The sequence below is a fragment of the Petromyzon marinus genome, chromosome 5, assembly GCF_048934315.1.
Source record: "Petromyzon marinus isolate PM22_M1 ecotype Great Lakes invasive population chromosome 5, UKy_Petmar_22M1.pri1.0, whole genome shotgun sequence".
In the NCBI taxonomy this organism is placed as follows: domain Eukaryota; kingdom Metazoa; phylum Chordata; class Hyperoartia; order Petromyzontiformes; family Petromyzontidae; genus Petromyzon; species Petromyzon marinus.
Genome location: NC_133671.1, coordinates 14529284 through 14547829, shown reverse-complemented (window position 1 = coordinate 14547829; position 18546 = coordinate 14529284). Strand labels below are relative to the sequence as shown.

General features: G+C 39.4%; 1 protein-coding gene across 4 annotated transcripts in view; it reads left to right on the top strand.

Annotated features, from left to right (window-relative positions):
- The window catches only part of PI4KA (phosphatidylinositol 4-kinase alpha), a 72561-nt gene that overhangs the window by 41041 nt on the left and 12974 nt on the right, over positions 1–18546 (top strand). For 2 of the 4 annotated variants that reach the window (XM_032947060.2, XM_032947059.2), the window contains exons 21-38: positions 640–748; positions 3935–4071; positions 5954–6087; positions 7338–7420; positions 7649–7719; positions 8145–8269; positions 8455–8536; positions 9204–9287; positions 9777–9866; positions 10298–10417; positions 11076–11099; positions 11400–11492; positions 12025–12181; positions 12850–12977; positions 13455–13613; positions 15096–15247; positions 16996–17103; positions 17491–17618. In XM_032947060.2, coding sequence (XP_032802951.1) covers positions 640–748; positions 3935–4071; positions 5954–6087; positions 7338–7420; positions 7649–7719; positions 8145–8269; positions 8455–8536; positions 9204–9287; positions 9777–9866; positions 10298–10417; positions 11076–11099; positions 11400–11492; positions 12025–12181; positions 12850–12977; positions 13455–13613; positions 15096–15247; positions 16996–17103; positions 17491–17618 — 1984 coding nt within the window. The remainder of the gene's footprint in view (positions 1–639; positions 749–3934; positions 4072–5953; positions 6088–7337; positions 7421–7648; positions 7720–8144; positions 8270–8454; positions 8537–9203; positions 9288–9776; positions 9867–10297; positions 10418–11075; positions 11100–11399; positions 11493–12024; positions 12182–12849; positions 12978–13454; positions 13614–15095; positions 15248–16995; positions 17104–17490; positions 17619–18546) is intronic. The other 2 variants (XM_032947062.2, XM_032947061.2) reach the window with 1 other exon arrangement.

Below are 18546 nucleotides of genomic sequence, written 5' to 3'. Positions count from 1 at the left end.
GCCTTAAGCAGAATTGGCCTGACTGCTCATTGTGTAAAACATGCAAACGTATGTTTGTTACCTTATATATTACTTCTTTTTATGCTGCTTTTTCATTCAAGGAAAGTGGAGAAAAAATCACTATTGTGGGACAGTGGTTTAAAAGGCTTTTTAAGCCATGCTAAGTATTTTGTATTACCGAAGAATATACAATTCTGTTTTATGAGAGTTCCCGTGTCTCCCATGTCTTTGATTCACAACGGAATGTCACGTTCACACACAAAGTGGTTTTAAGATCCTTCAAAATATCCTAAATACCATCTTACTTGGTTTGTGTTGATGAGCTCTGGGAGTATCAGTGAGGCCCATTTAGTTAACTATGGACAAATGGCTGACGTTATATAGGTCCACTCGCGTGAAGACGGAAATAAATATTCCTTTAGGATGCAAGCCATCACTTGATCCTCATTTTAGCTACATTTGTTTGACATTAACATCAGCATCATGAGCGGTACTAATTAATCTCAGAACGCATTTGATTACATCATGGGCTATGTACGTTATATTGGAGAGTTTACAAACAATTTCGGCATCTACTTTGCTGAGTTATAAAATAAAAAAAAATTCTCGTTTTGTTTTTTTTGTGTGTGTGTTTACAAGCTGACACGAAGGCTCCCTCCGATTAAGGAAGCCAAGCCAAGACTACACAAGCTCTTCAGAGACTTCTGGTTCTACTGCGTCGTCATGGGCTTTGCTGTACAGGGTTCAGGTAAAATTCAGTAACGCGTTGTCCCTTTAGTTAGTCTTTTTCAAAGAGTTTCCACACACGGTGCGTATATAATGAATCACCCTTGCAGCGATGTGATGAAATGTCACGATCCAAAGGCTGTGGCTTGATTTAAGAATCGTTTACTTTTCGCAGTCGTAATTTGGAGTGTTTCTATTTAATATCGTTTGCGTAGTTCTATTCACTCAATTAACCGAAGGATAACACAAGCATATAATTTACATGAATCATAATAGATTATCATTTCATGGTTTTATCCATCATGAAGAGCAAGAGATAGAATAGATTTAAACTTATGATATGCTGCTTCATGCCTATTGCACAATGATCAAAGTCTTTGCTTCGACTTACTGCATGTCTGCATACAGTGAGGGAAAAAAGTATTTGATCCGCTGCTGATTTTGTACGTTTGCCTACTGACAAATAAATTATCAGTCTATAATTTTAATGGTAGGTTTATTTGAACATTGAGAGACAGAATAACAACAAAAAAATCCAGAAAAACGCATGTCAAAAATGTTACAAATTGATTTGCATTTTAATGAGGGAAATAAGTATTTGACCCCTCTGCAAAACATGACTTAGTACTTGGTGGCAAAACCCTTGTTGGCAATCACAGAGGTCAGACGTTTCTTGTAGTTGGCCACCAGGTTTGCACACATCTCAAGAGGGATTTTGTCCTACTCCTCTTTGCAGATCTTCTCCAAATCATTAAGGTTTCGAGGCTGACGTTTGGCAACTCGAACCTTCAGCTCCCTCCACAGATTTTCTATGGGATTAAGGTCTGGAGACTGGCTAGGCCACTCCAGGACCTTAATGTGCTTCTTCTTGAGCCACTCCTTTGTTGCCTTGGCCATGTGTTTTTGGTCATTGTCATGCTGGAATACCCATCCACGACCCATTTTCAATGCCCTGGCTGAGGGAAGGAGGTTCTCACTCAAGATTTGACGGTACATGGCCCCGTCCATCGTCCCTTTGATGCGGTGAAGTTGTCCTGTCCCGTTAGCAGAAAAACACCCCCAAAGCATAATGTTTCCACCTCCATGTTTGACGGTGGGGATGGTGTTCTTGGGGTCATAGGCAGCATTCCTCCTCCTCCAAACACGGCGAGTTGAGTTGATGCCAAAGAGCTCCATTTTGGTCTCATCTGACCACAACACTTTCACCAAGTTGTCCTCTGAATCATTCAGATGTTAATTGGCAAACTTCAGACGGGCATTTATATGTGCTTTCTTGAGTAGGGGGACCTTTGCGGGCGCTGCAGGATTTCAGTCCTTCACGGCGTAGTGTGTTACCAATTGTTTTCTTGGTGACTATGGTCCCAGCTGCCTTGAGATCATTGACAAGATCCTCCCGTGTAGTTCTGGGCTGATTCCTCACTGTTCTCATGATCATTGCAACTCCACGAGGTGAGATCTTGCATGGAGCCCCAGGCCGAGGGAGATTGACAGTTCTTTTGTGTTTCTTACATTTGTGAATAATCGCACCAACTGTTGTCACCTTCTCACCAAGCTGCTGGGCAATGGTCTTGTAGCCCATTCCAGCCTTGTGTAGGTCTACAATCTTGTCCCTGACATCCTTGGAGAGCTCTTTGGTCTTGGCCATGGTGGAGAGTTTGGAATCTGAATGATTGATTGCTTCTGTGGACAGGTGTCTTTTCTACAGGTAACAAGCTGAGATTAGGAGCACTCCCTTAAAGAGTGTGCTCCTAATCTCAGCTCGTTACCTGTATAAAAGACACCTGGGAGCCAGAAATCTTTCTGATTGAGAGGGGGTCAAATACTTATTTCCATCACTGAAATGCAAATCAATTTATAACATGTTTTACATGCGTTTTTCTGGATTTTGTTGTTATTCTGTCTCTCACTGTTCAAATAAACCCACCATTATAAGTATAGACTGATAATTTCTTTGTCAGTGGGCAAACGTAAAAAATCAGCAGGGGATCAAATACTTTTTTTTCCCTCACTGTATGTGCAATGAATATAATATAAATATACCGTTCAGTCAAGCAGTTAATTTTAATTTGTTTTACAACCAAAATTATTACTTAATTTTGATACATTTACACTGCATACTTCAACACTCCTAAGCCGATGCTGCCCACCCTCACCGACGCACACTGACCCAATTGTGTTGAGGCACTGTCAAGGTAACACCCACGAACAGCATTGCATAGGAATACCTTTATCCAGTGGTGGTTTGGTATATGCAATATACATTGCATATGATGTAAAATTTCCATAATAATTTTACAGTTTAGTTGCATATACCTTGACCACGATAAATGGAAAGGAATGGAAGATTAACATTAATTATTAAACACATAAAATGATGATGCTTTGATTTTACATGTGGTGAAATTTATAAATAAGTTGTTCCTCCTTTGATATTACATACCAATAATACAATACCACTTGTTATTCAACTTGATGGCAGTGTGATGGCACTATTAAATTTGCACCCTGAAATGTAACTTGAGTAATCAATTTTTTCAAAATGATGTCTGTAGTGTTCATATTCTTGGTTCTTTCGGGAAAGTCACGTAGAAGGGAAACAATAATAATATATTTTTTATAATTAAAAATATATTATTATTTTATAATAAAAATATATATATTTTTTATTATTGTATTGTTTCCCTTCTACGTGACTTGACCGAAAGAACCAAGAATATGAATCCCTGCAGTCACGGAAGCTTTAAATCAAAATGTGTAGTGTTATTTAAGTCATAACAAACTAAAATACAGGATTACCGTTTTAATTTACAGAATTTAAGTTAAGGTCCTTTACATTTGTTATACAAACTAATTTATTAGCTCTATCGAATGTATATTTAAAAGTACTGTAATTATTTTATGATGTATTATGCCCCTTAATTTTCAAGAAGGCTCTATTTTGTTTAATTGCATTAATCTACCAAATTTATTAAATATATTCCAGCTCATTTAATACCACGTGAAAAATTATATTTAAGAAATCCTTACAAAAATCTCTTATGCGTTGAACTGACACATTTAACAATCATCATGTAACGTCACCGTGTTTTGTTATTTTTCGTTATTTTCTTTGAACCTATCTACGTGACTTCACCGAAAGACCCAAGAATATAATAAAACATCAGTTGCTTAATTCCCGGTCATGATGTTGTATTTGTTTTCAAATTAGGGCTTTGGCCAGAGGAATGGTATGAAGGAGTTTGTGAAATCGCCACCAAGTCTCCGCTCTTGACCTTCCCAAGCGGCGAGCCACTGCGATCGGAGCTGCAGTACAATTCGGCTCTAAAAAATGACACAGTGTCTGCGGTAAGTCAGCTCATCGGGATGTAATGGTTGGCGATGCTGGGCGATTGCCCAGGGTGTGCTACTTTGTAAGCTGGTGGTGCCAAAGTGAGAGCTGGGAAAATCATTGAGGGCCACAAAAAGAGTGATGGAGTATTTTAGAGGTCTCGGAGATAATTTTGTAAACCCGTCAATATATGAGGGAAGGCAGACATGCGTAATAGTAAAAATCATGTAAGAGCATACTTTATTTTTACACTCTTCAGCCTGAGGCTGGTACTGCTACTAAGGGGCACTGGTGCTGTTTGTTTGGTCCAAGAGTAATTATGAATCTGAAGTGACTTAATGTTGTGTACCATTATAACACAATGGGGGTAGTGGTGGCACAGTGGTTAGAAAATCACACAATGAACCTGGCCACACGAGTTTGATTCCCAGCTGTGGTTAACATCAGTGACGAGTGATATCTTCATTCGTTCTTGGACCCCTCCTTCACTGAACTGACCATTGTGGTGAAGTATGGTCAAGTATGGCCAACAAAACCCTATGGGCAACATTGAGTGGGGATGCCTTCATTCAAAAACAGATTGACAAAGAACTGGAATAATAAGTGACTGAAGATGAACTTGTTAAAATGAATGTATTTTTTCGTATGTATAAAAATTAGCTTGATATTATGTGAATGCACAATAATGAGTCAAGAATTTACACCAAATGGGGATGTAGAAAGGGTAGAATTGTGAAATAAATGTATTTAAACATTTGGCTTTTACAGTACACGCAGTATTACTTTTCAATATAGTCAAATGTTAGCATACACATACAATGAGAAACATGTATCATTGCGAAGTATTTATGTTTTCTAGTTGCATTATCCTTACAGCTCAGAAAAAAATTATCTTCTTTGGTTCTTTCGGTAAAGTCACGTAGAATGAGAATAAAATAATAAATTGATAAAATAAAATAACACAATAATATTCTCACGACGTTTTGGCCACAACACAAGCGGCCTTCATCAGGTGAAATAAAATAATAAATTGATAAAATAAAATAACACAATAATATTCTCACAACGTTTCGGCCACAACACAAGCGGCCTTCATCAGGTGATTTATTTCACAATTCTACCCATCAGGTGATGAAGGCCGCTTGTGTTGTGGCCGAAACGTCGTGAGAATATTATTGTGTTATTTTATTTTATCAATTTATTATTTTATTCTCATTCTACGTGACTTTTACCGAAAGAACCAAAGAAGATGAATCCTTGCAGTCACGAAAGCTTTAAATCGAAAAGAAAAAAATGTAGTTTAATCTTGTAGAAATTGTAATTGTTGTCTCCAGCGAACCAACTCACAGTCGCGATTAAGCTAATTCTTGCCTTTTCCCCCGTGTGTCTCCACCTCCCGCTGGTCTCGCACGACCGTTAGCTTGGGAGTGCTATGTCTCCTGCTGGCCACTCGTAGTTTCACCTACAGCACGTAACATAGAGCCATTTCGGAGATTTATTGTTCAGATGTATTTCTCTCTGTTTTAATTTGTAAACAACTGATATTGATTGATTTAGTTGCAAAATAAACTTGCATTGCCTATAGCGGTTTATCGATGCATCAATTCGCCGATTAATATCGTTTCTTAACACCTCATAATTTGTTCATCAAATGGCATTTGTCGGAAATTAATGTTTCCCATTTGTTGATGTCTGTGATTGTTTCGTTGACCTTCCACCCCGAAGAACTATTTAAAATCACTAAAGTGTTGAAGAAAATTATCTGCACTGGAATGAAATCACTACCCGGAATTGTGAAAATTTTATGAATCATGAAAGGGGCGATTCATTGCACCTCCAATTACCTCTATTGCCCACATTTTTATTATACCTAGCTATATGTTGCCTGTGTACTTCTAGGCGGAACTGACTGAGCTGCGGATGAGCAACGCAAACCTTTTGGATCCAATTCAGGAAGTAATTGCGCTCATCAATAAGCTGGATTTTGCCATGTCCACCTACCTGCTGTCTGTTTACCGCCTTGAGAACATGCGGTAAGTTAAACTTTCACGCAACACACAAAAAATCACGAGGCACTTCTACATTATGCAAACACCATGGTCCTCTTGCCTTTCTTTCTCGTCATATGACAAAGATGACATTGTATAATGTGTGGACATTAGAACATTTTAAGACCTTCACACTCGCTTAACTGCCACAGTCCAGCACACTTGCTGGGTAATTGTTGATGTTTGCTTGGGACAGCTGTTTATGCTGTTCAAGAGGTGAAGCCAGTTTGGTTCAATCTGCCGTTGCGACTGCACTGTGATAAGGGGCCATCCATTTAGTACGTGTGCATGGAGGGGGGAGGGGTGGTTAACCCAAATACGTACGCTTGCGTATGGGGGGGTCTACTGACAATATAGGTACGCATAGGGAATGGGGGGGGGGGGGGTTAAACCTCGATAAAAATGTGTCTACATTGGCCTTCAAATTAGTTAGATAGTCCGGCGGTGGACTATCTTTGCTTAAACACGTCAATATGATTAATCCTTGATCGTTTCTGCGTGGATTAATTATCGGCCGTTCTATAGGATTCGGGGGAGGGGGTGCGTCAAGCGTTCGTACGCAGGTACGGGTGGGGGGGGGGGGTTATAAAAAGTACGCGTGCGTACAGGGAGAGGTCAAGTTTTGACAGATTTTTGCGTACGTAACTAAATGGATGGCCCCTAAAGTCTGTGACTTCAGTGTGGTGAGAAAAAAACATGTTTCACAAGCATAAAATAAAATATGGGGCATATGGGACATATATAAATGTTGATGTGGTTCGACATGTAACTTCTAGTTGGCATACTAGCCAACGCCCTGTGTGACACAGCTGATGCTGCCAATGATGTCATCAAGCACACCCCCCCCTCCCACACACACTATTACCTCTCGTCCAGCCACACGTGGGAACATAATTGAATAAGTTATAGTTTTAAATGCGTGTATACATGTAATTTACATGTCATTGACACCATGGACACCCTTGAAAATTAGATTGTGTTCATCCCCCTTTGAATTATTTGTCCTCGTAGAGACAGTGTATTGTATATGCATTTATACAATGTCACTACTCACCACTTATCTTGCTCCGTCCACATTTTCTAATTTTCAAAGCAGCATGAAACTTCTCTTCATATGGTCTTAATTAAATTGAATATTTCAGAACATTCCACTGTCCCGTTGTCAGACAATGTAATTACAACGATAAGAATGAAATCATGTCTCTTTTAATATATATTTTTTTATGTAATTACAGGGTGTCACATTCAGTGGACCAGGATAGGTTTCAAGTGATGTTCCTTTATCTGGAGGACAGAGCCATCCAAAAGGATAAGGCAGGCAAGTGGTATATGCAGAACACTTTATTATGAACAGTCTAATTTTATGTAACATTCACCTTATTTACCAGTTATCTACTTCAGTGTAATGTTTGCTCCCAGACCTTTACTTGAATTAAAATATTGCTTAATGATGAGGTGAAGCATTTTGATAACATACTCATAGTGCCATCTTGTGGATGCATTGTTCAAGAGTACGTGGTTAACAATTTCATTATCTGTTCTTCAGGGATGATGCAGTGTGTGGCGGCTGTAGCAGACCGAGTTTTTTACGTATTCTTGCATGTTATGGCTGAGAAGGTACGTTTGAAATTGTTCGTACAATTAAGCACTTTTAACATAAAAAAAATTGCCAGACGTTCAAGTATATATTTGTGTGTGTTTGTGTGATTGGGGACCTGTAGTGGTTAGTGCGCTGCGGTACAAACCTGGCGACCCGCGTTCAATTCCCACTCATGGTCAACATCAGTGATGAAATATGAGCCGGTCTTAGGCCTCCCCTATATCGACCCAGCCTCAAATGAGTACTTGGTGCAATGTATCTTTGTCTCCACTGGGGAGACAAAGCCAGCCAGATGTGGTTCTGGCCACATCACCCCCTTGTGTGTCATGTTGACCTTCGTAGGTGGTCACTAGCAAGACTTTCCCCAAGAGTCTTGCATCTGACTTTAAGGGTGGTCTTTGTATTTGTTTGTCTGTGCCTATCTGTTTGTGCATGTTTAAAGCCGAAGACCAAGGAAAATGAGCAAGAGTTGGAACGACATGCACAGTTTCTCTTGGTCAACTTTAACCACATCCACAAACGCATTCGGAGAGTATCGGACAAGTACCTTTCTGGGCTGGTGGATAAGTCAGTATCACATATTCCTGCAGCATACAGCATTTAAAACATCAACATGAGATAAGCGTCGTAATATGAACATCATGCAATCATCATGATATCAATTATCGCAGCCACAGCAATTGAAGTTGGATTTTAAATTAAATGTACTGCTTGCAATTATTGCACATTGAAAACAAATTATGACGTTTCAGGTTCCCACATATGCTGTGGAGCGGAACTGTGCTGAAGACCATGCTGGACATTCTGCAGACTCTCTCCCTCTCTCTGAGTGCGGTATGAATTCCAATTGCATAAATAAAATCAGATGACTAAACTTTATAACAGGTGTTTATTTAATTACACTTGAATTTGTATAGTCTTTACGTGGATGTGAGGAAGGGCATTTGGGTATTTCCTCCATGGCTAGACACTAAAACCTGCATTTTAATTTGACCCGTTACAATTAGTTGATTAATTTGATTAATCGACTCAAAATTGTCATAGAATATTTTGTTGTTGTTGTTGTTCACTCGGACCTCAAAATAGTTGCCTACTCCACATCCTACCTCCCGAAGGTGGGAATCCCAATATTAGCTAAGCCACTCCCTGTGTGACACAGCTTATGATGCCAATGAGATCATCAAGCACGCCCATTACCTCTCATCCAGCAAGACACGTGGGAACAGAACTGAATAAGTGATAGTTTAAAATGTCATTACGTGTCATTTGTCAACATGGACACGATTGAAAATTAGGCGTTCCATCTCAAGGGATTTTCCAGGTGAAATATTTTAGTAATAAAACATCTAAGGATTCAAACAATTATTTAGTAAAGTTAAGAATTACTTTACTAATCAGATGGATAGCTGTGCTATAATTTTAATAGTTACATGATTTATGTATCTCTATATAGACCGCTAATTAAAGGGCAAACTATATGTTGTGTGGTGTACTTTCACAGGATCTTCACAAAGACAAGCCCAATTACTCCATTCCTGACACGCCATACATCATCACAGTTCCTGACACCTTTGAAGCCAGAGAGGTAATGAATAGTTTGTTTCATTGTATGAGATAAAATGAAACATGTTGAAAGTGACACTTCGGATGTTGTTATGAAAAGTGACAATAATGGAAGATAAATTAACACGTGCCCTTTTCTATTTTTTTCGTGAAATTCCCAGGTGATTGAAAGATGCATTCACTCTGAGCGAGAATGTCGGTGATTTCAAGCATGATTATAAATAGTCTTGGTTCTTTCGGTAAAGTCACGTAGAAGGGAAACAATAAAATAAAAAAATATATATATTGTGTCCCTTCTACGTGACATTACCGAAAGAACAAAGAATATGAATCCCTGCAGTCACGAAAGCTTTAAATCAAAATTTAGAAATAGTCTCCTGCATTATAAACGTAAATTTTTTAATGGCAACTTGATTCCCTATCTGCTAAGGCAATACATGCATTATTTACGAAGTTATTCAGCCACATACAACGCGAATTGAAATAAACCTAAAGGATCTTGTGTTTTCAGAGCATTGTGCGTGACTTTGCTGCTCGATGCGCTGGCATTTTGCAAGAAGCCATGAAGTGGGCTCCTTCAGTGACCAAATCCCATCTGCAGGTGTGCATCATAACCAATATCCTTGTGATGTTGACTTTAACTCCCGGCCTCAAGAGAGACTTGTATTTTAAACATTGCAATGTGTGAAGTACGTAAGCTGACCTGACGAATACGTCTCTTTGTTTATTTCTTAATGGTTAACATTCCACTGCTGGGGCAAGGCCTCCATCAATATCTTCAACTCTTAGCGATCTCTTGCCACCGACTGCATCCATTGCTGTCGTTACAATCTTCTAATCCCACCCTGCCATTTCATTTTGAAATATTTGTCTACAAATACGTTTTGAACGTAATTTCAAATACTATTGTCACATATATAGTTAGAAGGGGGAAAAAAAATGCCATGTTGATTGTACGCCATTGTAAGTAATCTTTCGATGTCGTTTTTGCTGTATGATTCCTAAAATATATTTTTTGTTCAAAATTTTCAGGAATATTTGAACAAGCATCAGAATTGGGCTGCAGGACTCACACAGCACACTGGCCTGGCAATGGCAATCGAAAGCATTCTGCAGTTTGCCGGCTTCAATCGTCAAAATGCCAGCCTCGGAGTGAGTATGCAACGTCTCGTTGAAAATATTCACACTATCCCCGTCACAGTTGTTCCTATCTCCCATCAGCGATTTGATGAATGGTCACAATGCCGGGGTCACGATTTGATTTGATTTTTTTTCATTAAACTGTTGTCTTGTTTTTAACGAATTCGTTTGTATTTTTTCTCCTTTGTTCTGTCTCATTTGTTCCATCTCATTTCCCTCACTTTAACCGCCATGTGACATAACATTTACATATCGTTTGTATAAAATGTCATTAATCGGTTCTTACAGACATGATTCGATGCACGTATCATGAGCATGAAGATCAACATTAAACTATTAGTTGTTGCATCATTGCGTGCCTAATTTACACATTCTTTTAACGAGAATTATTCAACTCCCGTCTTATCATTTGTCAAGTCACAACAGCTATGGTGGACAGTAGCTAATCTTAACATACCAATGGGAAACTAAGAATGTTAGGGAGCCTTTTACAAAAAAAAACATTTTTTGAGGGATTTGGTAAAATGTAATGAAATTGCACGATCAACATTTTGGCTCCCTGTAACATGAAATAGCTCATTGCATGCTGCACTGACCCATATGCGTTGGCTTTTTTCTGACCATATCCCCTCCCTTTTTCCGCCACGCTGCATACTTTGCTGCATTTTAGTCAACTTCGTCTCTGTTGCCTCAGGTTTGTTTGTTTTGATATATGGCCTTTTTGCTTGCAAATTGCACATCGGCTCAGCTGAATTTTGCACACAGGTCAGGTGACGGAAAATGAGCCAACTTTCTCACCCTAATTAGAATTTTACTTCTTTATCTGGGGTTTACTTCATGCTTTTTATGTTTATGGTTTTGGTCGTAATTATTCAAATTATGTACATTTCTAACAACCTTCGATATCCCTAAGGTTAAACAAAATCCGGCATGTGTTTTCCCATTTCTTACTCGGTCGTTCATTGATAATCTCAAACTTATTTTGTTAATGCAGAGCAACTTATTGCATGACCGGCCGGGCTGTGTGAAGAAGGATTACTCCAGTTTCATGGCATCGCTCAATCTCCGCAACAGATATGCAGGGGAGGTAAGGCACGGATTGAAAATGCTGTGCATAATTGATACACTTAAACCAATTTGCCGCATTAAGGAAAGATAGCAACAAAACATATATCATCACTCTAACCTGTCAATCATTTTGTTGATTGATATGAGTTATGCTTCTGAGTGATATTTATAAATAACCCTATTGTTTCTATGAATCATATATTTTGAAGGTGCTTTTTTTACATTAATTTTTGCATGATACTTCTTTGTTACATTTATGATCAGTTATTTATTTAATGGCTTAGACAGAAGCCTTTTAGTAATACATTATGGATAACATAAGAATTCTAGTCTCAGTGGACATTGATAATTTCCTTAACTACCCAATATTTTGATATTTTGTGGCCATGATTTCCGGGCATATAAAATTGTCCAATTCAGAGTTTAGCACAGCACTCAAGTCGGCATTAAAAAAAAGAAATGCCCCTATTTGCCTAAATCTCAACACACACATCCCTACTGGGAAAATCCAGTGCTGCATCTGTATATGTTCCTTTCTTTTGGGTTGGTAGGTTTCGGGGATGATGGAGATGTACACCATCATGGGGAGTCAAGGCGACCTCAATCGCCTGCTCGTTAAGCAACTCAATGATGCCCTGAGCTCCAGAAACCCAGAGGCTTACACGCAGGGAATGTTCAAACTCGCCGCTCTGCTCATCAACAGCAAGGGTAACCGGCGTGGTCTCTGTGCTACGTGCACTTTTCATTTGTCATTTGTGCACGATACAAACGAATTTAATCGTGAGCTATTTTATTCCACGTAGTTTTAGGCATTTAATACATTTACAGATGACCAAAGTATGAATATGGAAATTATATGTGTAAGCATTCACACCCTTTGCGATTCAACTAATTACCATCTGCTGCCCATTAAATAGCCCCAGCGCCTATAACACCCTGTTTTGTGCATTATGGTCAACATTGCTTTACTACGCTAAGTCATCACACTGGTCAGTGTGGATTGGTAAAGTCGGAGAGCATCGACTTTGGAACTTATTACAGTTCATCACTGCATGTTGCTGCACTGTCCTCTGTTGCCCAGAACGTAGTACAACCTCGCTACAGCCTATGACAACCTGGCATTCACGGATTGTTATCATTCCAAACACTCTCCAGACTCAACCCGGGTTAGCTTCCAAGATCTGATGAGAATGGGCACATTCTGGCTAATTTGGCCATAGGCTACACTTGTGTAAAAGTAACAACTGCAATTCAAATAATTTATACATGTGCAGTGATTGGGGGGGGGGGTTAAGCAAGCCTGAAATAAAACTTGTCAAAGCATACGAGTAGGACTTGAGTGAGGCTCTATAATGTGTCATGCTTTTTTATCTCAGAGTGTGATTTGCAGCTGCTCCATCATCTCAGCTGGGCGCCACAAGAGATGTTCACTGATGCTGGCATGGAGGCAGCCATTGCCTGCTGGGAGTGGCTGCTTGCCGCGAAGCCATGCCAGGAAACCAGGGTGTGTCTCGTTGCAAAACAGAAAGTGTGTGTTTTCCCATGCTGTATGAGATGCAAGGATTCTTTATTTAGGGCAACTAGATAGCTGTGAGTTGTTAAGGGTATGACCAATTTGACCATGCACCAATGGACTGTTGATGGATTTACCGTCCTTGCGACCCATGAGACGTTATAAAATATATACTCCTAAGTGAAATTAATATATGTATTTTTTTAATGCTTGATTGGTACATGAATTGTTCTCAGTGGACCAGACATATAATCCTCATTACTGTCCAATACATTTTTCTTCAAGAAATGAAAGAAAAAGTTCAGAGTAACCTATTAACCTTCATATTAGTTACTACGGTGCAATGTGTAAAAACAAACATTTACATGCCGTCAACTTGTCATTGCAACGTACTGTTGTCTCTTTCAGCAAATAGCTCGTCGGCTCTGCTATTTTTACCTGAGTCTCTCTCCCTGTGTTGCTGCGCAGTTCTTGCGGGAGGTCGTGGGTGCTTGGCAGATGACGGTGGAGAAGCGTATGGGACTTTTCTCCCCTGACCAAAAGGAGGCAGACCCTCTGGCTGCCTCGGAGGAGAGCCAGCCATGCCCATGCCCTCCTTCCATCACCCCACACCAGCTGTGGATTGAGGTGTCAATTATTCTTATGCATCTTTGCTATCTCTCGGTGTATCGAAACAAGATGTAGGCGTGGCATCGGATATTTGATAAAGTGTGGTTCTGGGGTGTTACAGAAGCACAACATGCTGATCTCAGACTCGCTTATCTTGATTAGTTTTGGCAACAGGCTTGGACACCTTACAACATTTAGACATGACTGTTCCAGTAACAAATCAGTCTCTTTTAATTGAACTCCAATTAAATTGGTTATCACTTTCTGTTATTCATCACGAAGTATTTGCATTCAGTGTGTGAATGCCACGGAATCTGAATGCCCGTTACAAACCACAGTTGAGAAAAATATAGTCGGATAAAAAAGAAAACTAAACAATGACACGTAACAGAGCAGCAAGTGAAGGACATCACAGACACGTGGATAAACAGTGATTCATACACATGCACACAAGGGCAACAGCCTTTATAGATTGCCTTTCACTGTAAAAAGTATCACAAAGCATGTATATCATAATTTCCATTAAGAGCTTGGTGCCCATAACCCATGGGTATGACAGTGATATAATGTCATTGTAATATATCATCAAATAATCATCAGCTTTTACGTCATCTTTACTTCCATATTTTCTAAACATGATCACACAGTATATTCTTAGTTTTTTCGGTAAAGTCACGTTGAAGAGAAACAACAAAATAATAAAATATATATAAAACAAATTATCACGACGTTTCGACCATAACTCAAACGGTCGACGACCGTTTGAGTTATGGTCGAAACGTCGTGATAATTTTTCATTGTTTTATATATATATTATTACTTTGTTGTTTCTATAAAGTCACGTTGAAGAGAAATTCTCACGACGTTTCGACCATAACTCAAACGGTCGACGACCGTTTGAGTTATGGTCGAAACGTCGTGATAATTTTTCATTGTTTTATATATATTTTATTATTTTGTTGTTTCGCTTCAACGTGACTTTACCGAAAAAACTAAGAATATGAATTACTGCAGTCACGAAAGCTTTAAATCAAAATATGATCACACAGTATTTATGGTATTTAGATAAATTACGTTTTAATGATTATTTAAAATCGTGAATAAGGAAGAGCTGCTTTAGTCTAAATAATGTAATAAATACAACCAACAGGCAGCAGTGAGACACAGGCACAGCTTTAGACCGGTCTCATCCTTTATTAGGAATCATCAGTATAATACAGTCATTAATGCCTGATGGTTGATAGCATTTTCTCAATTTATCGATGGTGATCTACCGATGACAAAATTACCAAAATGCAGTTCTTCTGAACTGGTGGTTTCCTGTATAGGGCCAAGAGCTATTTGTACACACAGTGAAAATTGCTGAGTCATTGACGCCCTTTGATTTCCGGCGTCCACGAGCTTTTCTGTTATGATGCGTTGACCCGTCATGTACATATTTTGAACCCGCTTGTTGATTTACGCTTATTTGTGTCATTGCGTTGTTTTTATCTCTCGCAGTTTCTGGTGCAGCGGTTTGAGATCGCAAAGTACTGCAGCGCCGACCAGGTGGAGATCTTCTCCAGTGTCCTGCAGCGCTCCCTGTCTCTCACCGTGGGAGGGCCCGACAGTGGTATCAACCGACACGTGGCTGCCATCGGCCCGCGCTTCAAGTCAGTTTTCATTTAATTACCTTAAACACGTCAGTTGCACTTGAGGACACCCGAGTTAATGCATGGCAATTTCAACCGAGAAGATGGATTCTGGCTTAGCAATCATTGGAAGGATGTGATAAACCATTTCGGGTCTTAATTGATTGTGTTCACGCTTACGGTGACTTTCAGACCGCATTCAATTCTTCCTCTCTCTCCCCCCCCCCTCCTCCGTTCCGAGCATAGATGGACTCGTCCGTCTGAACAACCGCTAGTTGCTGTCCGTGGTGCTACCGTTAAGAAAACGCCACTTTTTTCAAATTTCTTGCTGTGGGTTTCACACCTGATGATGATTGCTTGTGTTGCAATCGAAACGTCGTGATAATTGAATTGTTTAATTTTTATTATTTTATTATTTTCATTCTACGTGACTTTACCGAAAGAACCAAGAATATGAATCCCTGCAGTCAAGAAAGCTTTAAATCGAAAAATACTGTGACATTGTATATAAATCAACCCCCAGTATTGTACTGAAGAAGCTTGACTCAATTTATCATTCGGCCTTAAGATTTGCATTGAACTGCCCATATAGGACCCACCACTGTGATCTCTACATTGGGTCAAACTTAACATCTCTTCATAATCGACGGCTTGTGCATCAGATCTTATTTATTCACGATGTACTTACAAAAAAAATCAGCAGACTACCTGCTGGATCTCTTCACTGTTTCGAATAACAAATGTGACCTAAGGTCTTCGTTCATTTACCAGCTTCACATTCCTTAATTCCGTACAAATACTGGAGGAAGAGCCTTTGCTATTGATGCCCTCAGGGTATGGAATGCTATCGCCAATTAACTGCAACTTCCCTCAAAACTGCTTTTGAGGAGCTGTACACCCCTAGCTGCCACTGCTATGCAGAGTGTACCGAAATCAAATGCATCACTACGGATGACTGCTGCAAAGTATGATCTTGAGTTTTTATTATAGTGTGCTGATCTTTAAAGGTGCATTGAAAATTTTCTATACTCCTGCGGATACTCCTGCTGTTATGGAGTGACTCATGCTGCCAGCTATGGCTGCAAAGTTTGGTCGTACATATTATGTATATCGTTTATTGTTTTAAATTTGAATCACAGTTCCTATGATCACTGTTACATTGTTTAAATAGCTTTATTTTGGTGATTTCAAAAACGTATGGTTTAGCCATGTTTGTTTGTTGAAGTACACAGTTAGCCTGATAACTTTATTCTGAATTGTCTTATGGTTGTTATTGTTTGACTTGCATCCCACTGGGATTTTTGCCCACAGTGTTGATATACGGTGTTTTTTCCTGGATTTTTCTGTTGCACGTAGTCACTTTAAGATGTTCTTTATTCATGTTTTTGTTTGTTGCGGTTGCACCTGATTCGAGAGCCGCATGGCTCACAGGGCTTCTCCATCGTAAGAGATGGCAATGGATTTATCATGGCTGATGGTGAAGATGATGATTGTTATCAAAGTACTGAAATATTCCACAGCAGCACTAGATTACTTTGTCTTGATTTTCTGGGTCAGTTGTAAAATAAAAATTCATTCAGGTGGCAATTTTGACGCTTTACAGTAGGATAATTATTATAATATTCAAAGTTTGAACTAGTCATGTTCCTCATCAACGGCATGGTATTGTTTGTCTGACGCTGTCATGTGAAGCTCTTGTACAATTTGTTTTTACGTATTACCTTCATGGTTAATGACTAAGTGTGTGCATTTGTGGCTATCTTTTGTAGGCTTCTCTCTCTGGGCCTGTCAATGCTGCATGCGGATGTGTTGACCAGCACCACTGGCAGGAACGTACTACGGGAGAAGGTCTACTCCACAGCGTTTGATTATTTCAGGTCAGTTGCAAAGCACTTTCCGGTCCTGTTTACACTTGTCCAGATGGTTCTGATGAGTAATGCAAATACATTGCCATGGGTTAACATTGGTAAAACTGACATGCTTTAATTTTGTTTCATTATCAAACGACATGCATGCGAGCCCAATTGAAATTGTATTTTACATAGCAACACAATACAACACAGTACAACACATTTCAGTAGATATCGCTGTAACATACGTGTTTTATTTCACTTCGCATCCTAAGTAAAGGTGGGTAGTATTTACCAAGTACACTGATTGCTGATCCGTTTAAGAAAAATATATTAAACGAATCGGCTCTACATAGTATGTATCTCATAGTCGAATACCACTATGTACAACTTATCTTGTTTTGTTCTGCTCAGTGTTGCACCCAAGTTCCCAACACAGACCACCAAGGCTCTACGCGAGGACATCAGTGTGATGGTCAAGTTCTGGATGGCTATGTATTCTGACAAGAAATACTTGAATGCCAACCAGTTGGTACCACCTGGTGAGTTGGATCTACATAACTATAATTGATAACTATGAAGCCTCGAGGACTGATTGGAAGGAATTAATCTGAGTGTAATTGGATTAATTTTTCATCAAAAATTAATAAGTACAAGAATAATGATTTCCGACAAGGTAAGCTGAGCACAAATCATGTTTAAATAGAAATAGTGTTATTTATATGAGGCCACACTGGTAGTGATTGTTGACCAAACTGCATTGGATTAATTTCCATGTAGCTGTGTATCTTTTGCTGCTTTATATATTGTTAATTCACACTTACCTTGATGTAATTAATTATTGATACATTTTTCATGTTTTCAGGCTGAAGCATTTCATCCTTTCTTTTGTGTTTGTTTTAATTGTTTTGCTGTCGTGTACCTTGCTCATACTTCCACGAGAGTGCAGTGATGTCCATCAAATTTTACTAACTAGCTCTAAAGTGCAACTAATCCTAGCGCGTTTCTCTCCTGTTGATTGCCATGCTGACCGACACCACCTGACCATGCAGTTCACAGGGAAAGCTCAGACTCAGGCTGTTGCTTCTTCAGCCCAACCTGTGTCTCTTCAACCTCTTCTGGGCCTCAGAGCATGCAAAGCCACTCCTCTGAAGGTTTTAGTCTTTGAAGTGCAACGTCATCCAACCATTGAAACCAGCATGACTTGGCCTGATCATCACTGCTCTAATGCCCCATTACTTTCTTTACTTTTGTGCTATTTGTAAGTTTGCATTCATCACTGTTCTACGATGTGGTCTCTTATGATTTGGCCTTGGTAGTGAGCAAGGATCAGGTGTGGTTAGGATCAGGGTGGAGTCCTGGAAATCTTTGACTGCGATCCGTTATCCAGTTCGGAAATGAGTTGGCGATTTCATTGCCTCGATATGCACACATTGTGAGCATCCCATTCTCGGTGAATTAAAGATTCAA